An 18,986-nucleotide genomic window follows, 5' to 3' on the forward strand; every position below is an offset into this window, starting at 1 on the left:
TGCGATGAATGCGTCTCATATGAGAATGCCTCATACAACTTTTTATGGACTGTGAGAACTTTTCTTTTCTTTTCGAGTTATTACCTTTAGCGTGGATAATTGACTAGGAAACCAATCAAGTTCAAACGTAGCACAATTTGTTTAGTACCTAAATTCACTTCTAGGGAGATGTAAGCAATACATATCAGAAACTTACTTAACCGGGCAGAGTTATAAATCTTTTGATCACGCAATAATATATTTTATCTTTCTATATATCTTACTTTTTGGTGTCATGTCTAGACATAACAAATCTAAGTCATTGACAGACATCGGTGAACAAGCGGCCTTCTCTATAATCTATACAACGTCTTAAATATTCTCAATTCATAAAGGCAGAAGACTCCTTTATTGCTATAAAAGACAGTTAAACAGTCTAACCAACCAACCTAAAATAACCCTGACCGTTACTAGGACATTTATCACCGAACAAAAAAAGGATAACGAGTAGAGTGTACCAGGCTGAGCCAGGAACCTGTCAATTCAATTAGGAAGCAAAGCTAGAATACTAGATAATGATATAAATGAAGTTGGTATTAGATAATTCCGTGACGTCAAAACCCCAGAGTAATATATGGTGTCAGATGGTATCAAATATAGCTCTCCATATCACGGAATGGACCTGTGTATCAGTAAAAAAATCCACAGCATATTTCATTTTAATTTCTAATTAACACGTGACCAAAAATTGGCATGATTAATTATTGTACGTGTTTTTTTGTGAACCTAACCTAAAACACCACTGTCGGTAAGGGAAATAACATAATGCATATGCAGATCGTTTCTCAATCTTCACATTGTTTTCTTCATATACAGTTGTGATGTAGAATATCTATTTAAACCTGACAACAAAACAACAAATGTGTTTGTGAAAATTCATATCCGTTTTTTAACTGATGTGGTGTTTCGCGCTTAAGTTAGGTTATCTCCTGTACCAACATCGATTGAGTTCTCTCATATGTGCCCAGATAGGGCGGAACGTTAACAGTTTGAAAAATGATTTGCAGCCTTCCAATTCGTTATCGGACGCGTATTTATATAATCAGAGATTTCAAACATTCTAAGACATTTTCGTTTTCCTGTAATTTCGTTATATTTTTATCGTATAAATGAATTCACAATGGATTGGATTTTATTTATGATAGGTGTAGATTTCATGTATTCACCACATGTACCTGATACACCTCAACACTGATAGTCTCAGATGACTTTATCTAAATAACTAACCCGTTCCTGTGACCAATATGTATAAAGTGCCGGGCATAAAATGACAGTAATGTAACGGGACGGTGCTGTTTCATATTTAACGATTCAGTACATAAACTCTCCCATAAGTACAGTACATTTTCATTAAAGCGCATACGATAAGAGCTGTTGGTTACATCATGCGAAACAGTACTAAACAGTTCTAAACTGTCAATGATAACCATATCATTAACATGCAAAATACAGAGTAACATATAGTAACATATAGCTTGTTAAATCAGAGGGAGAATACATAACATATAGTAACATATAGTAACATATAGCTTGTTAAATCAGAGGAACAGTACATTACATATAGTAACATATAGTAACATATAGCTTGTTAAATCAGAGGAACAGTACATTACATATAGTAACATATAGTTACATATCGTTTATTAAATCAAAGAAACAGTACATTACATACAGTAACATATAGTAACATATAGTTTGTTAAATCAGAGAAACAGTATATTACATATAGTAACATATAGTTACATATAGCTTGTTAAATCAGAGAAACAGTACATTACATATAGTAATATATAGTAACATATAGTAACATATCCCTTAATATATGGAAACATATAGTAACATACAGCTTGTTAAATAGGAGAAAGAGCACAGAGCATATAGTAACATATATTAACATATAGCATGTTAAATCAGAGGGATAATACATTACATATAGTAACATATAGTAACATATTCCTTGTTAAATCAGAGAAAGAGTACATACCATATAGTAACATATAGTAACATATGGCTTGTTAAATCATAGAAAGATTACATAACAAATAGTAACATATAGTAACATATATTACATACAGTTACATATAGTAAAATATTCCTTATTTAATCATAGAAACAGTTCATAACATATAGTAACATATGGTAACATATAGTAACATATAGCTTGTTAAATCAGAGAAACAGTACATAACACATAGTAACATCTGGTAACATATAACCTGGGGAGGGAGAATGCATAACATATAGTAACATATAGCTAGTTAAATCAGAGAAAGTACACAAAATATATAGTAACATATACCTTGTTAAATCAGAGAAAAAACACATAACACATAGTAACATATAGTAGCATATAGTATCATATAATTTGTTAAATCAGAGAAAAAATACATAACATATAGTAACATATAGTAACATATAGTTTGTTAAATCAGAGGGAGAATACATAACATATAGTAACATATAGTAACATATAGCTTGTTAAATCAGCGAAACAGTACATAACATATAGTAACATGTAGTAACATATAGTTTGTTAAATCAGAGGGAGAATACATAACATATAGTAACATATAGTAACATATAGCTTGTTAAATCAGCGAAACAGTACATAACATATAGTAACATGTAGCTTGCTAAATCAGAGGAAGTGCACATAACATATAGTAACAGATAGTAGCATATTGTTTGTTACATCGGAGAAATAGTACATAACGTTTAGCAACATATAGTAACTTCTTATAAGTGTTTTCAGCTGAAAAAAAAATTTCCGATAGAACAAATTTGATAAGTTTGTTTATATTCATTATTGAATACGATATTCCACGGAGTCCCGATAAATGCATAATTACCTCACTAATGAAGGAGATCCCTACCAAACTTGTCGGACTGACCATATATCACACAATTTTTGCAGTTATATATAATGCTTGAGTCCGATCATGCTTTGAGTGCGCAAAGCACATGTACTGATGAAAACGGCACGGAGAACCTTCTCAGACATTTTGGCGTACTTTTCGTTTCGTTGATGTAGCGTCGTGTTCACTGTTCTCATTTGAAAGCACGCTATTTTTAGGAAAATAGTCTTATTGTCAAGCTATACACTCGATCGTCCTGTATGGTAAAAAATCAGGATTAGATATTTGAGACCCATGCCTATTCATTCGAAGATAGATATTTGAGAGTCATACCTATTCTTTCGGAGATAGATATTTGACAATCATGCCTACTCATTCGGAGATAGACATTTGAGAGTCATGCCTGTTCATTTGGAGATCATTGGTTGGTAACATCAGCTCTACATCCCCACTATATGGTGTTAACATGTAGTTGTCCAATTAATAACCAAGGTATTTCCGATATCACGATTTTCTTGTCAGATGTCGGCAGCTGACAGACAAACTCCTGACATTAGAATTCGAGACATGCAGATTGGAGAAGGTCACGGAAGTTTTATGATCGTCATAATGCTCTCAGCGGGAATTATTCTTATTCCTTTTGCGATATGATGTCCGTTGTGACTGGTGCTGTTCAGTTAGCGGGAAAACCTGATATTTTTCTCCTTTTACGTTTTCAGCAGTCTCCGTGTAAATATTTCTTTTATTAATATTTTGCCCTAGTTTTATTTTGTTTGGATAATCAGGTTGTCAGTATTGTCTTTGTTGTTTTCGTAGCCCTAACCAAGAGGAGACCATTATTGCTACCACTGCTTACTACTGAAGGACGCTCAAAACTGTGAACCTGTTACCGTCTGAACTAAAACTGGTTGCTACTAATGCTAAACATTATATTATGATACATGTACCGAAACAACACACATTAAAATTCCACCAAATAGTGTATCCAAATTACGAGTTTGTTTGATGAAACATAAAAATCAATTAAAATTACCTTCTTAAGATCAATATTGAGAAAATGTCGCTTTTCTTTCACAGGTACAGTCATTTGTCGTATCAGCCCCTAACGACACGATTACAGAATCCAGGACGTGGTTGGTCCGAGGAGTATTCTATCAGCGCAACTAATTTCGATCCTGTTCAGGTGAGATAATAACGTTTCGTCAATAAATATCAATAGTTTTCGTGTAAGTATGTACGTACAACAATCCTACAATCTTGCTTGTATAGGTTTCAAGCTTGTCCAAGAAATATTGTATAACTTCAGTTCATTCCAATAGTGGTACGGATCTGATTATACAAACATGGGTTTAGATCTTAAAAAACACCATGTAAACGATAACAGATACAATATTTTCATATCCACATTTCTTCAAACTTTCTCCTAAATTACTTCTTCCTTGTTATTACAAAATCTGTTTAGTGTGATTACGAGGAAACAGTGTAAATGACCTCGCCATATCTGGATAGGAACTTCTTAACAGAGGTCATAAGATAACATGACTTCGGAGATTGGCATGAAAGTAAAGCTGGTCTATAAATCGTACTTGATATAATTAGTAAAATAAATCATTTTTAAATGTTTAAGATAGTTACGTTTTCGAAGAAGTCTTTTTTCATCTTTTTTTTTTTTTTTTTTATTTTTTACTTATTTTACACTTATATTGAAAATTGTCATAGTTAGCGATTTGATCACCATACGAAATAGATTTGGGTCGCCGTTACCCCTTCCGAGATTTTGTTCTCTGACCTTCCTTAGTCTCCGTCAATGTGATCACTTTTATGACACTAAATGACGTTACTATTAGGATTCTGAATATCTATCTACATAATAACCCTAGGTATCTTGATATTTTCATTTCTATCCTATATGTGCTGCTCTTGTGCTTCGTGTTCAATTCTGTGTGTCCGTCTTGATCATGAAAACCTGGCTGTTGCGTGACGAAAATATCATGTCCAGTAGTTATATGATGTTATTTAACGTATTTGAAATGACTTATTTTACAGCTAATCCAACTGGACTCACTGCGTCTCACTACTGGCAGCACTTTAGTACATCGGCATTACACCCTTGAAGACTTCAAAACTACACCAATATCTCCCAACTTTTTAGAGAGAGTAGAGAAGGATTTTGCGACCATCAGAGAGGCCGGTTTTATGGTTGTCCTGAGATTTAGTTACAAGAAAGGACTGATGGGAGAGGTAGGATTTCTCAGTATGTGTGAAAGCGGAATATTCGCCACATGCAATCTGGGCTGCTTGTATTATAGGTGATTTACGTGATTATGTGACTGAGGTGTTTGATAAACAATCAGTGCACCAATCCGTCGTATTTGTAGTATTTTAAGCTAACGATACAACGCTAGATACTAGTTTTAAGTTGATTAATCATATTCAAAAAGAAATTCAGACAAATCAGAATAGGTTTTTACGATGCTTGAATTTTTGTATCATTCGATATATGCTTTGCAACAATAAATACACGATTAATTACCATCTATTTAATTGTAAATGAGTAAACGATCGCTTTGCTTGTGTGTTTAATGATCAATAAAATACAAACGCAACACCAAACATAAACTGTGTCAAGCATATTAGGAAAAGTTAACAAAGTAAGGTGAATATTAGTATGTTTTACAGTTTCTACAATAACATTATTTCACCACAGTCTCTCAGTGGTGTTAAAGCTGACAATGCAAATTAAGAAAGTTAATTTTGAAATAAAGAATGCTTTTGTCTCCCAAATGCTTAGAAGTTCCCTTTGATATCTTCCGGTCAGTGTATCTAAGGCAGTGGTCGACAGTGTAGTACAAGCCTTGCTTGGAAACGAGTACGGGCATCCCGGGGTACGGGCATCCCGGGGTATAGCCGTCTTTAAACCTGTCAAACCGGTTTACATTTCAATATTGATCGCCCGAAGTTAAACTCACCTGTATATATTATATGAGTACAATTACCCGTGACCCAAAAAGAGTGCACTCAACTGAGAACCTGAGGACTTTGAAGTTGCGTGAAAATGATCAGTACTTCCCAGCTATACACAATTAAAAATATATATATATATAATTCAACTGATAACACAACAAACTTCCAGTAGTCCATCCCAACACACGTGCATATGCAACACATTAAAGTAACGACCAATTTTACTATGTCACTATAGTGCTTGAAAAATGCTGTATAACGACTATTTTTTATTTATGTTTCACAAGCTTGGTCGTGTAAATGTTTTACTAGTAAAACAAAGGGGTGGTGATCATGACCTCGAAGAAAATAAATGGAAACAGGAAAACTTAAAACGCAGAAATTTATGTCTGTACCATGGAAAAACAAGATAGGGTTTGCCGTAGTTATTCATTTATTGTATTTGCATGTTTTCCTCCAAAACACACGACTAAAGATGTGCAATTTGTAACTTTATTGATGTTAAATTCGGTTATTTTGCTAATGTTATTTATGTCTGAACAACATATATAGATACGTGTTCAATGTCGAATTCCATGTCGAAATCCAACTTCATCGGTCATTCGGAAGACAAAATGAAAGCGAGTAAATGTTCTTATGCATTGTACCAATTAGTTGCGTTGCGCCGTCACTGAATAATGATAACTGTTCGCAGGCCTGATATACACTAGGATACCTGTACACGTTTCCAAGCAAGACTGGGACTACAATGACCGTAAGCTATCGTTAGTTTAGGGTCTCGGAAGTATTCTATGAAAATATAGAAGGATTTTTTTAAACTTGAATTGTCAGCTTTAGTAGTATTTCTGACCATCCCCAGGGACAATATGGCGACGCCACCAAGGATATCATGAAAGTTCACATTTCCCAGCTGAAGCCGCTATTCTGGAACTATCGTGGTATCATATTAGCCGTTCAAGCAGGCTTTATCGGAACATGGGGTAAGCCGCTTTTTAAGCCTAAGATTTTTTTTTTCAACTGAAAATTATGCATACCATTCGGTGAATATGCAATTTCCTGTGCTTTCATGTTTCATCAATCGTCGTGCGCCTTCCGCAATCTTCCTTCAAACTTCTTCCAAACAAATTTGGTATGACGCATAATGGGAAGAAGGCAATTATTTGCTAAATAAATTAAGTAAATTTTATCATGGTTAACAAGTGGACGGGATAGAAAAGGAGAAATTCAAAAATGTGTGTGTGAATATGGAAATTATCTACATGTTTGCTATAAAAAGGTACTCAATAACCATGAAAATGGGTAATTAGATAATATTTTCATTAAACCTCTTCTCTGAAGATAAAAGGATGAGCACCAAAGGAAGAATAATTACATTTGGTCTGAAATCTCTCTGGTTAAGGGCAGTGGTGTTTGTAAGAAATATCCTCTTCCTTGGAAATGTTTGAAAACAGGTCTTATTGGAAATTTGCTAGTTGTTTGATTATCAAAGTGATAATATTTTCCCTACCTGAGTGTCTGCTGTCAGATGACTGAACTATCGGTAAGGTGATACCACATTCGGTCATATTTTACTGACAACTGACTTCAATCGTCCTGGTAGATTGTACATCTATGTTGTTCGCCCTGCTATACTACCATTAGGCTGTCACAACCTATTTTCAATCTCTCGATAAACCAGAGTTGCCAAAACACATTTTCAGAAAATGGGTTACTTTAGCCATGCAAGCAGTCATCGCCCGTCAGCATCAGATTGTACAATATCTTAAACTATCTTTCTTTTTTACGTTCAGGCGAATGGTATTATACAGATCATTTCGGATACCCTCCACCTTTGAACTCTGACAACTACAAAGATCGTCGTGAAATTGTTGAAAGCTTACTTGATGCTGTTCCAGATGATCTGTAATTATTGTTTTTTTTATATGTGTATAACCGTTATTTGTGTACAAATACATGCCCAATGCTATCTGCTATAAACTTTTAACGCTTTTTATACTTCGTCTATCAAGGCTATCTTTAATTATGATTTTACCGTGCTTAATTAAATTTTGTAAACGAGAAAATACATCTACTGGACAAAACAAGTGAAGGATCATAAAATGTTACGATGAGAAGATGATATATTGCCTTTATTTGTATCCCCAACTTTCTTCAAAGTGGTGGCAATAACGGATAGAAGGGCATCCCGATGGTATGTTATACCGTACTGACAAACTTCGATGGTGTTAAAAAGATTTATGCTGGATTCTGCTGAAATTCTTGGGTTTGATTTAAGTTATTCTCAAGCTGAGATTTCGTAATATTTTTGACATTTTTGCATAGTTTAACCAAGGGAACCATGCAAAGACATGTACGTGATATGAAAGAGGCACGGGAGTCACTCTGATTGTGGTCTAACAATTATTCAAATCTCTGTTTTTGTGAATACGTTACGAGATATTGATACAATATGTACTTGTTATCTGCTCTTGTTAGCAACGAACACAAATAAATCTGTATGTTTCTTGCCTTTATTGATTTCAATATATGTAAACTGTAAAATGTTTTCTTTAGGTTTTTTTAACATCGAAGTTGCTTTCATTTCATGATCTTCATCTGATTTGTTCAGATTGTTTTCATATCTTTCAAAACAAAACCCATTTCATATTTTGCTTATTTACATTTCATTCATTTAAACGTATCACTTAATTAAATTGTATGAATCATCAGAACGTGAAATCTGAAATCGTATGTCAGTTTGTTTTTTTCTCTTCCAATAAAGTCAAATTCAGCTCCGAGCACCAGTATTTAAACGTGAGATGTATAGCTATCAACCTACTTCCATCGTTGACCTGTTGCAATACAACAGAAAGCGAAACGTGAAATCACGTATAGGTGAGTAGAAAAAAGACATTAGATAGTACTATGTATTATTGTATAACTAAACAAGTTGTTTCAAGCGAAATCCCTAAATGTTATTTAGCATGGACGCTGTGTTTCATGAATAGTATGATTGTAACAAGAAATGTAATTGCAGTGCTATCAACATACTGAAGACTGTCGATAAGCTTAATCTTAATATGTATAAAACAGCAGTACGTGTAGGTATGTTTTTTATCTAGAGTTGGATATCAATCGAACATGTGGATGACATGTTTAAGGTTTCATTTTAAAGGTCACCATAACGACTGCTTCCTGGCCGATTCCACAGACCGCGGCACATACTCCAATTTCAACGTTGAGTTTAACTACATGCGAGAGGACACGACACATGTTATCATGGGCGGCGAGACATGCGCATTAGATAATGAGAGAGGCAGGCAAGACGGTCATGACTTAAATGACACATAATATTAAAAATGTTCTTGATAAATTACTATTATTAATTTGACCAACGTAGTTATTGCCTTTTACATGGAGGAATAAGCAATAGGTTGTATTGAAGCTGTTCTGTTCAATTATTCAAACGATCAAATAATGTCTTCATTACGATGACGGCATATATGTAATCAATCATATCCCCAGGGTATATATCATTGTACAGACAGAACATATATGATACATAATGATAATTATCGGTATTTTTTTATTTTCCAGAACATTACACTGATCTTAGAATATCCCCAAATTTTCGGCTTTTTCGGAGTTTTGTTGCAACACACATTTACTGAATTACAGTTTGAAAGAAATGATTGTTCTCCCTTACATTGGTAATTGGTAAGCAAATGCATAATGATCATTGCAGACATGTTTGCTCAAATGCTGAACAAGAACTTGAGGCACTCCACTTCACCTTCCTATCTCAATCCTACCATAAGGCAGTCCTTTCAAACTGGACAACAGACGGTTGTTATGATTTATTCGCAGCTAAGCTGGGATACACAATGGCTCTTGTAGAGGTAAGACTCATACAAACGACTAGAATTGAATTTTAAAAAAGCTTGTATTGATTGAGTTTCAGGTTTTGATACACCTTTTAGTTATTGGAAACACAACTCTATTTTATCTTGTATCACTCTTCCCTATTTTTAAAGTATTTATCAGTAAAATGCTTTGAGACGTATTCACATTACCTGTGTATGTGTGTGTTCCCATTCATCTTGCATCAAGAATTTTGCTTTTTATAGTGTCTTTAACATGTTTCTTTTTTGTCGTTACATATGAATGTTCTAGTGTGATTTATCTTTCATAATTTACTGTTTCTGTGTAATAGCAAAACTATTTAATTATTTTGTGCTTTTAAGGTTTCTTATTAAGCCTCAAGTTGATGGTAACTTGCCGTAAACAAAAGAATATATTCTGTTTATAAAATTTGTTGACATATTTACATTTAAAGGCTTCTCCAACACAATGAAAACATCACACAGAGCATTATTTGATCGTCATTAAGTACGGTGAAATAAAATATTTTAAGTATTTTAATTTTTTCGTTGCGACATAAATTTCGATATTTGCATTGTCATGGCATTTGCCAACAGAGGTTATTACATCCTCTCTCCAAGATTTACATGACAGATAGGATGTCTGCAGATAAGGTGTCCAGTAGCTTTATCCTGGTGTGCAAACGTTATTACATTTCCTGTTTACAAAAAGAACTAGGTTTGTTTGATAACGAAAGAAACCCCACCTTTACATCATGCAATCTTTTAAAAAGTAGAAACACTAGCTAATCATGCTTCGGGAGTTTGTTTATACATTATATGGAAACGAACCTCATCCATTTATACTGGATCCATAAATCTCACAAGAATCCATATAAACAAGGTTTTATCGCTGGCCCGTCTAGCTGTTCAACCAAACCTTTGTCAGAACTACCAATCACCATTCTAAGTACTATCAAGTCTGTATTACAGTGTCATTGGGATTTTGTTTACTCAAGGAAAGGAATTGATAATATGTGGATTTTGAGGAATTCCAAAGAAGTTTTTGAACAATCTTCATCACCCTATTCCAAATACATTTATGGTATTCGAGCATTTGATTGTTTCACCCAGTACACCACCATACCCTATTCTAAACTTAAGGACAAAATCATTAGTTATCTTGTTATATCCTTCTCCACTAAAGGAGATTGACGGTAAAATATATAGTTGAGAACTATACTGAAGTGTATTTCGTAAAACAAATACGTCAAAATCAAACAAAAATAAATACACGAAGAACGAAATCATAAAAAAATGATCGAGATTTTGTTTGAAACCATCCTCGTCGAATGTGGTGGTAAAACCTATTGGGAACTAACTGCTCCTTTTTGTAGACCAACTTGTTTTTGTTTTCATACGAGGCTGAAGTTATTGAAGAGCATATAAAATATGTCACAAAGAGTTTAATTACTCTTTCAAATCAATTGATGACGTCTTGACTTTAAATAACAAGAAACGTATTGACCAAAGCTTTATGATAAATGTAATGATTTCAATTTCCCTAATGTGAATTGCCCATTTCTGGATAGTAACTCCCTTCATTCCCAACCTGTGGTATTAACAAGTCATAGTTGATTCAATATTGAAGTGACTGTTCCCATTTTCGCGATGGTCGTGCAAGAAGTCGACAACTGACGGACAAACACGTAACACCGGGTTTCAAAAGACGTATTCGTTATAGTGATATCATTGGGAAACATGCTATTTCTTTGTGTGATTTGAAGTATAACGTCTATGTTGATCGTTACTTTGCCAGCTGGTTCTATTGTTGTATATCTTGCTCTCATTTGAGAACGTGACATTACTTACATGGAACGACCAAGGTTTGTATTGCTGGTTTCGTCGATGAAGCAGATGAAGCTTACTCTTCAGGAACACAGGGTCTTATTATCCTAGTACTTTTGCAGGAATATCGGTGCAAATAATTATTTTGTTCATTTTTGTGACCCAGTGGCATGGAATTTGAGTTTGGATTATGATTAGGTTGACATGTTGGTATTTTCATTATCTTTTTTACATAATACATAATGTTTTTATATCAGATGATTCCAACTACACGCATGAACCTGTCTTTATCCTTTTCAGAGTGTTCTGCCCGATACTGTTGTTCGTGGAGGAGAGTTTTCTTATTACATATTATTGAGAAACAATGGATATGCGGCACCTGCCAAAGATATGAACGTGTACCTTGTTCTCATGTCGTAAGTTTTTTTATATCTGCATCATTTAGTTTGGTTGTTAGCTTACTGCCCTATTTGTTCTAGTATAATAAACATTCGTTTGTTATTTGCCTGTACATTTTCAATGTTCGATAATATTTACCTTAATGAGCCTATGATGTAATAAAGATGATTCGTTTTAAGGTCCACAAACGGTATCTACAAGGTTCCCCTAGAAACTAACACTCGATTGTGGATACCAAACAAAGACATTGTTCTCCGAGGAAGCGTCGAGGTTCCCCGCTCAGTAACCCCCGCCTCTTACCAGGTACGAACAAACTATCGCTTCTGATTGACTTCCAATTCATTTTGTATATAAAAAGTCTACATCTGTCTATTCAAGACGGATTTCTATTTATTTCTTCATTATTTTATCTTCATTTAAAATGTGTAGATTTCCGTCTTTCTTTTATTATTTCAATATGAAAATATGAAAAAAATTGTCAAATATTATATCACCTTCTACCATTTTGACATGTTTAGCAAAATGCAATTTTCAATTCCTTGTAGTTGTATCCGTCTTAAATACCGGCATTCTATGGGCTGATGTACCCAGCAAACAACAAACAAGACAAGTATTGTGAAATTTTTATTGTAGATGTGGATGGCTATTGGTGACAAACAACTAACTGAGGAGTCCGACTACTACGTCCTCTTGGCCAACAATATGGTTCCATCTCCAGACATGGGTCTTAACAATCTGACTCATCCCATCACCGTATGTATGACAAAGAATTCAGATTATGGTGTGTTTGATAGGCTCGATCGTTGAATGGAACGCATATGTTTTTGTACTATTTATAATGAAGTATATTTACGAAATGAAACATTGAATACACACAAGTATACGAGGAAATCTTCGCCGAGAGGTTTGCCCTCTTCGCAGCAAATTTAGAACTCCTCATTTTTGTCCAGTATTGAACTTACCCTGTAAAGTAAATACACTTTAAAGTCACATATAATCCCATTATATTTTAGCGTATCTCACTAGAGACAGCAAACTAGCGTAGTCATTTTCACAAAATATCTTATGAACAGAAAATATGAATTGAATCAGATATTTAATTGCTTTGATGCGTTTTCACAGACACAACCCAAGGCATTCGTCCTCCTAAAATTATATTTGTGAGAATGCTAAACCCCAGATTAAGAAAAGCATAGTTATTCTCTTATTTGCAATATCTCCTATAGGTGGTAGAGGGAACGCCAGTGGTAACTTCAAATTGTCCATCCTTCGAGCCATGGAATCCACCACAGTTCGCTCGTCACCCTAGAATCTTGGGTAAGTTACGATGAATGGAACCCCAGAAATTGTATTGTTAACAAAATATCTATTATTGTTTTTATATCTTGTATGGATTTATTACAATTGTCTATTGACGCAAACGATTATTACACGTTCTGGCCACGAATATGCTTCAAGAGCGAAAAGATGTTCAGGTTTAGATAAAAGTTTAGATAAGGGAAAAGCGGCAATAACTCAGATTAAAACAATACAATCTTATTATTCATGAAATGGTGTCAGCTTGGTGTGACAATGATATAGAGTAATTTTATTAACCGTGCTAAAGAATCAATACAGAGTACATTCTGACACGGAACAATATCAAACATGCCTTATTTAAACATATACCTGATCTATCAAGTGTCCTTAGATTGCAAATAAACTTTCCACTATGACATGTGCGAATTTTTTCATATGGTTGAATAAATTTCAAGTTATTTGAATATTGCAAAAATCTGTGTCTTTATTTTGTTTGCAATAATCGACAACGGTTATATCTTAATTCAAATGTCTTAATATTGAAAATGAAGGATTAAATCGTAATGGAATAGCAGCAGTTTAACAGCTGTAAAGTTGTAAAAAGCTGATGAGATAAATCCATCCTTAATCGGTGCTTAAACATTATTACATGACCATTTTTATATCACTTCCCTTATCAGTCCGAGAGTCCTAAGTAGGGATGTTATATCAAAATGGTCATATAATCATCTTTTTATCAAATATTCGTTATCTTTAAAATAAACAAACCACACAAATCAATTTTTTCTTAACTCAACATTACAACAGCGATGACACACTATTTACTGATATTCATAGATACATATACTGAGCTGTTTACGTTCGCAGACGACAGATGCGTTTATCACTCATAAGGGAAACCAATCCGTAAACGGCACCATTCCGAAATTTAAGTTGGGATCTAAAAAACTTTTATAGGAAACAATTTTAAAAAACGTATTTCTTCCAGGCCAATAATATTTATGTTCAAATCAGACAGCTATAAGAGGAAGCGGCAAAATACACAAATTTGAGAGTGGGTGTGATATCACCCGGATAGGTATCAACTTGTGGGAATGCACATTTATCACGCATTGTGTTAAAAGTGTTAAAACTATATACGATAATGTTTCAGTATCGCATATAGTTGATAAAATATCACTTACATATGATATCTTTTCACTGTTATCAGGTAATGATATTCTTTGATGTGACATTACATGCTCTCTCATTTTTGGGAATCTACAGAAGTAATATAATAGTGATAGTTTTCTGTTCATGTTTAGTTTTGTTGTGCGGTTCTGAATTTTTTGCAGTTGTGCCTTCATCTAGTACATACTGTTAAGGAAAAAACTATGAAACTTCATTCCAGAAAGCAACGCTTGTTTGAAAACGAGAGTATTAAATCACGATTTCGAAGACTCAACCTCGTGGTCAGGACTTTGGAACGGTTTCCACTACCGTCAAGACGCCGCGCAAGCTTACAGTGGAAGCGGGTATATCGAGGTGGTAGACACACCTGAGGGAGGTGGTTCCTACCAAGCATTTACCTTCTTTGACAAACCGACAGTTAAGTACGTATACTTGATATAACATCATTTGTTTTATTCTTCTTGCACTGTATCATGGATCTTAGTCAAATTCTTCCTTTTCATATTTTGTCCTAGTTTCATTAAATCCGTGTTTGAATAAATATTTCATCGATTTTTTTAAAAAAAATTTCCTGGTCAATCCCCTTTTTATTCATACTCCATAGAGTGTTGTTTGGGGGATTTTTTGTTTGATTGTTTGGTTTGGTTTTATTTTTGTATTTTGGTCTTTGTTCGACCTTTCAGTCGTTGAAAACAGAACAACACAATCACATCTGGGATGCTGAAACCGTGATATCGAAATAAAGGGTCATTTGAAATGAAACAACTTTATGCTTATACAAAAGACCCAATTTTTAAGGATACAAATATATCACCACTTTCTCCATACAACATTGTTTCCGAGCAGATACTAGAATACCGTATTAGAAATCAGCCCGGTATGAGTAATTGTAGAAAATAAATTCCAAATAAAATAAGAACGTGAGGTCACTAATGTTTCAAAATTTAAATCTTCATTTCATGGTTTAGCAGTGACAAAGAGAATTTTTAAAAAATCAATAAGAAGTCAGATTTAGATACTGTAAAGCCAAACAAGGAATTCATAGTAATCATACAACTATTTCATTCTCTGAGGACTCATTGGTGACGCTAAAGACCTTAATCCGGGGGGAACTGCGAAAAATAAAAGAAAATGCTATGGCTCCAACAATCAAGTTGATCATTTTAGTAGACGAAATGTCGAGTCTTGTCGGTCAATTTTAGAGTATTTCCAATACTGTGTTGTTGATCACTTCAATAGGTTAGTTTTTTATTGTAAACCTAGCACTTGAACATTTCATTAATACTGTGTTTTACTTGTCCACAAATGTTGCAATAAGAAAAATAATGACATATTGATTGCATTATAAGTTGGGATCGGACTTGAATGTCTTTATATTATGTTTGAATTGTATGTTTTCATTATCAACGAGTATTAGAAATCCCCTGCGTGAATGTTGGAAATGTTGGCTGGTTAAATCATTATTAGAAATGTGTTAGAAATATTATTGCGTAAAATATTGGAAATGATAGATGTTTTATTGGCATCGTATATGATTCAATATTCGTTAAAATATTACATAACATTTGATTCTATCTTTGAAATGAAATTTCGAATATGTACTAAAATCCACATGTTTATTCGACTAGTATCAATTACCTTTATTTGCAGTCTAACAAGAATGGCAATAAAAGCCTGGGGAAAACATAGCGGATCTGTAGGCATGGGCAGTACCAATTTCAGTTTATACTGTGACGTCACGGTAAGCGCGTTTTACAACTTTACAACACGAGTCATTGTCTGCTTTCAAATAAATAATCATAATTGTGCTTCCATTTATAAAGAACCTCGGATTTTCGTGATTTTATTTAATCCACGATGATAAAATTTGACACATCGAAAAGAATAACAATAATCTACTAAGTGTATGTAAACTATATTGATGATAATGAGTTTGTAATCCGCCATCAAAAACGTTCATTTGAAGTGATTTCTGTCATAATGTCTGACATTTAAAATATCAATCAAAAAGATCATATACCTCATTTTTGTCATTGGTTTGATAATGTAAATGTCATTAATTTATCATTCTATTGTAATGTAATAATGTGTAAAACGTTGTAAGTTAACTTCGTCTTTACAGTTACAAGACGAATCTGGAACATATGGATTAAACAGGCCATTCTTAGGTGGACAACAGGGAACTACCTGGAACAGTGTTATAGTTACAATTGATCAACCTAAGGTGATTATAAACTGTTAAAATACACAGTGATTTCAGATACAAGTTGTAACGCGAATGCTCAATGCTGAGGAAACGGTTATACAATTGGTCATATATATAGGTTAGATGTACAAACCCGAAATAATATTATATATATATATTGTGGGAAGAGAGTTTAAGTTTAGTAATGGTTTTGTTAGGTTGGAAGAATTTTTACCGAATTTTCTTTTATCTTATTTTTATTTTATTTGGTTTTATAGAGGAAAGACGGGATTAAGTTATAAAACAACTGGTGTCATAACCCCGGAACAAGACCTAAATAGATGGCGTATTGGCAAAGCAAAATTCTAGTCATTATTTTATTGGGATGAACGAATGTTGACTTAATGTTTAAATCAGTAATTGTTTCGGGTTCAAATTTGCATAAATCAGTGGGAACAAGTATTGGAACAGGGATGAGTCTTTGATCAAACAAGTGGGCCAACACAGGTTATATGGCCTGTCTCTCCTTTTGTTTTCTATAACCTACACATATTACATGCTGAAAAGGATAGTCGTTACAGAATGTATGACATAATGCATTAAGTTTTTGTTTTAGATTGGATTTTTCTTACTGATATTTTTTCCATTACAGGGAATCCGGGCAGTAACATGTTACCTTCTATACAAGGGATATAATGGAGGTTCAGCATACTTTGACAAGGTGGACGTTTGGCTTCTCTCTGGAACCACCGGGTTCGAAGAATGTCAATACACATAAACACAAATAATGTTTTGATTCTATTAAAACCTGAAGATAAAATCTATAGAATATTACATTTGCCATCCAAATACGGAGCAATGAAACATCTTAATTCTGAAATTCTTGATGTCACGCCCGCATCATTTTGAGTATGTCTATAAGATACTATTTTTGTACATTAATTCTTATGTTTTCAGATCACATAATGTTATCAGGTTGACTGTAAGATCATTATACCTATACATATGTTGTTTAAATTAAACAGAAACACAAATTATAGATGGTTTTCAAGCAGTTTTCATTATTTGTATGGATAAACAAACCTGCTCCAACACTCTAAAACGTTGTTGGCATTCCCTTCATATGATATGTCTATAAAAAAGGTGGATAGTGTCTGCAACGAGATCGTCTCTTTAATTATTTACATTGTTTCAATCCGTCATTCATATGATAACCCTTACTTTGTTCAATAAGAAAACTTTATACCCTTATTTTCTATAGAAGTATTCATGCAAAAACGGGTTCAATATATGTTTTAATTGTTCAAACAAATGGCAAATATGTTGATTAAAAACGACAATGTACAGTTGTAGCGTACTCTAAAATATGTAACGTAAATATGACGTCACTTAAAAAAACTTGCGTCGGTAGAGAAACCGAAGAATTATACAGGTTGGTCATGGAGTATAAATTCATGGCATATTCATGTTCATTTCAATCAATACCACGTAAATTTGTATTGTAATAAATAAAGGTCTGTTTTACCATTTCAAAGCGTTATTTCTTTTATGAAGTAAAACAGTTTAGATCTTTTATCACGATGTTTAACCCTATATAATTCATTTTGGCATTAGCTTATACTGTGATAATTATATGTCGGTCGCTCGTAATTTACGTAATATTTTAGTACTGTAGGTCACAAGTTATACTATACAAACACCACAGTGCACTACATGGTTCGGTAGAAATGTAATGCAATCAGTCTCAGGATGTTTCCTATTATTATTTCATAACTAAAATACTTCATACATTAGAATTTAAGGAGACATGTTACCTATTTTGTTTTTCTAATTCTGCAAAATGTAAACGAAAGCAGCTCACATATTAGCAAAAGACTGGAACATATTGTCAGTGTTTTTTATATACCATAGTCTAGCACCTGATCGATTGTGCGATGTTTTTTCCCTTATGTTAAAAGCCCTGTCTACAGCATATTATGAGTAATTAATCTTTTTTGTACCTATTACAAACATGTATTGACTCAACCTTTTACTTTCACACAGGAAAATATTTATATTTGCATTAATATATAGATACAAACATGCATGCATGCACCCTCATATACATGCATGCAAACACACATACATATTCACGTACATACATGTACATACTCACATGCCTACTTACACACATACATACCCACACTTATTTATACATATATATACACAAACACACATACAGAAGTATACAATTAAATATAGAACACATATTAGTTACATATTGAGAGTATAATTATGATACAAAGAAACATGCATAAAAACTTTATATATACACACAAACATATGCACATGTGCACGCATGAATTGACCGAGGTACATAAGAAAGCACGCATGCTTATACATTTGAAC

General features: G+C 33.6%; 1 protein-coding gene across 1 annotated transcript in view; it reads left to right on the forward strand.

Annotated features, from left to right (window-relative positions):
- The window catches only part of LOC132543518 (uncharacterized), a 73,968-nt gene extending 56,592 nt beyond the window's left edge, over positions 1-17,376 (forward strand). The window contains exons 3-17 of the mRNA XM_060207033.1: positions 3,972-4,077; positions 4,941-5,135; positions 6,718-6,838; positions 7,649-7,760; positions 8,620-8,732; positions 9,013-9,157; positions 9,583-9,736; positions 11,846-11,961; positions 12,124-12,247; positions 12,578-12,697; positions 13,171-13,261; positions 14,634-14,835; positions 16,064-16,154; positions 16,536-16,637; positions 17,251-17,376. Of these exons, the coding sequence (XP_060063016.1) occupies positions 3,972-4,077; positions 4,941-5,135; positions 6,718-6,838; positions 7,649-7,760; positions 8,620-8,732; positions 9,013-9,157; positions 9,583-9,736; positions 11,846-11,961; positions 12,124-12,247; positions 12,578-12,697; positions 13,171-13,261; positions 14,634-14,835; positions 16,064-16,154; positions 16,536-16,637; positions 17,251-17,376 (1,918 nt within the window). The remainder of the gene's footprint in view (positions 1-3,971; positions 4,078-4,940; positions 5,136-6,717; positions 6,839-7,648; positions 7,761-8,619; positions 8,733-9,012; positions 9,158-9,582; positions 9,737-11,845; positions 11,962-12,123; positions 12,248-12,577; positions 12,698-13,170; positions 13,262-14,633; positions 14,836-16,063; positions 16,155-16,535; positions 16,638-17,250) is intronic.
- Positions 17,377-18,986: the final 1,610 nt, after the last annotated feature.

Source organism: Ylistrum balloti, unplaced genomic scaffold, assembly GCF_031769215.1.
Source record: "Ylistrum balloti isolate Yb309-2 unplaced genomic scaffold, AGI_CSIRO_Ybal_v1 Utg369582, whole genome shotgun sequence".
Lineage (NCBI taxonomy): Eukaryota > Metazoa > Mollusca > Bivalvia > Pectinida > Pectinidae > Ylistrum > Ylistrum balloti.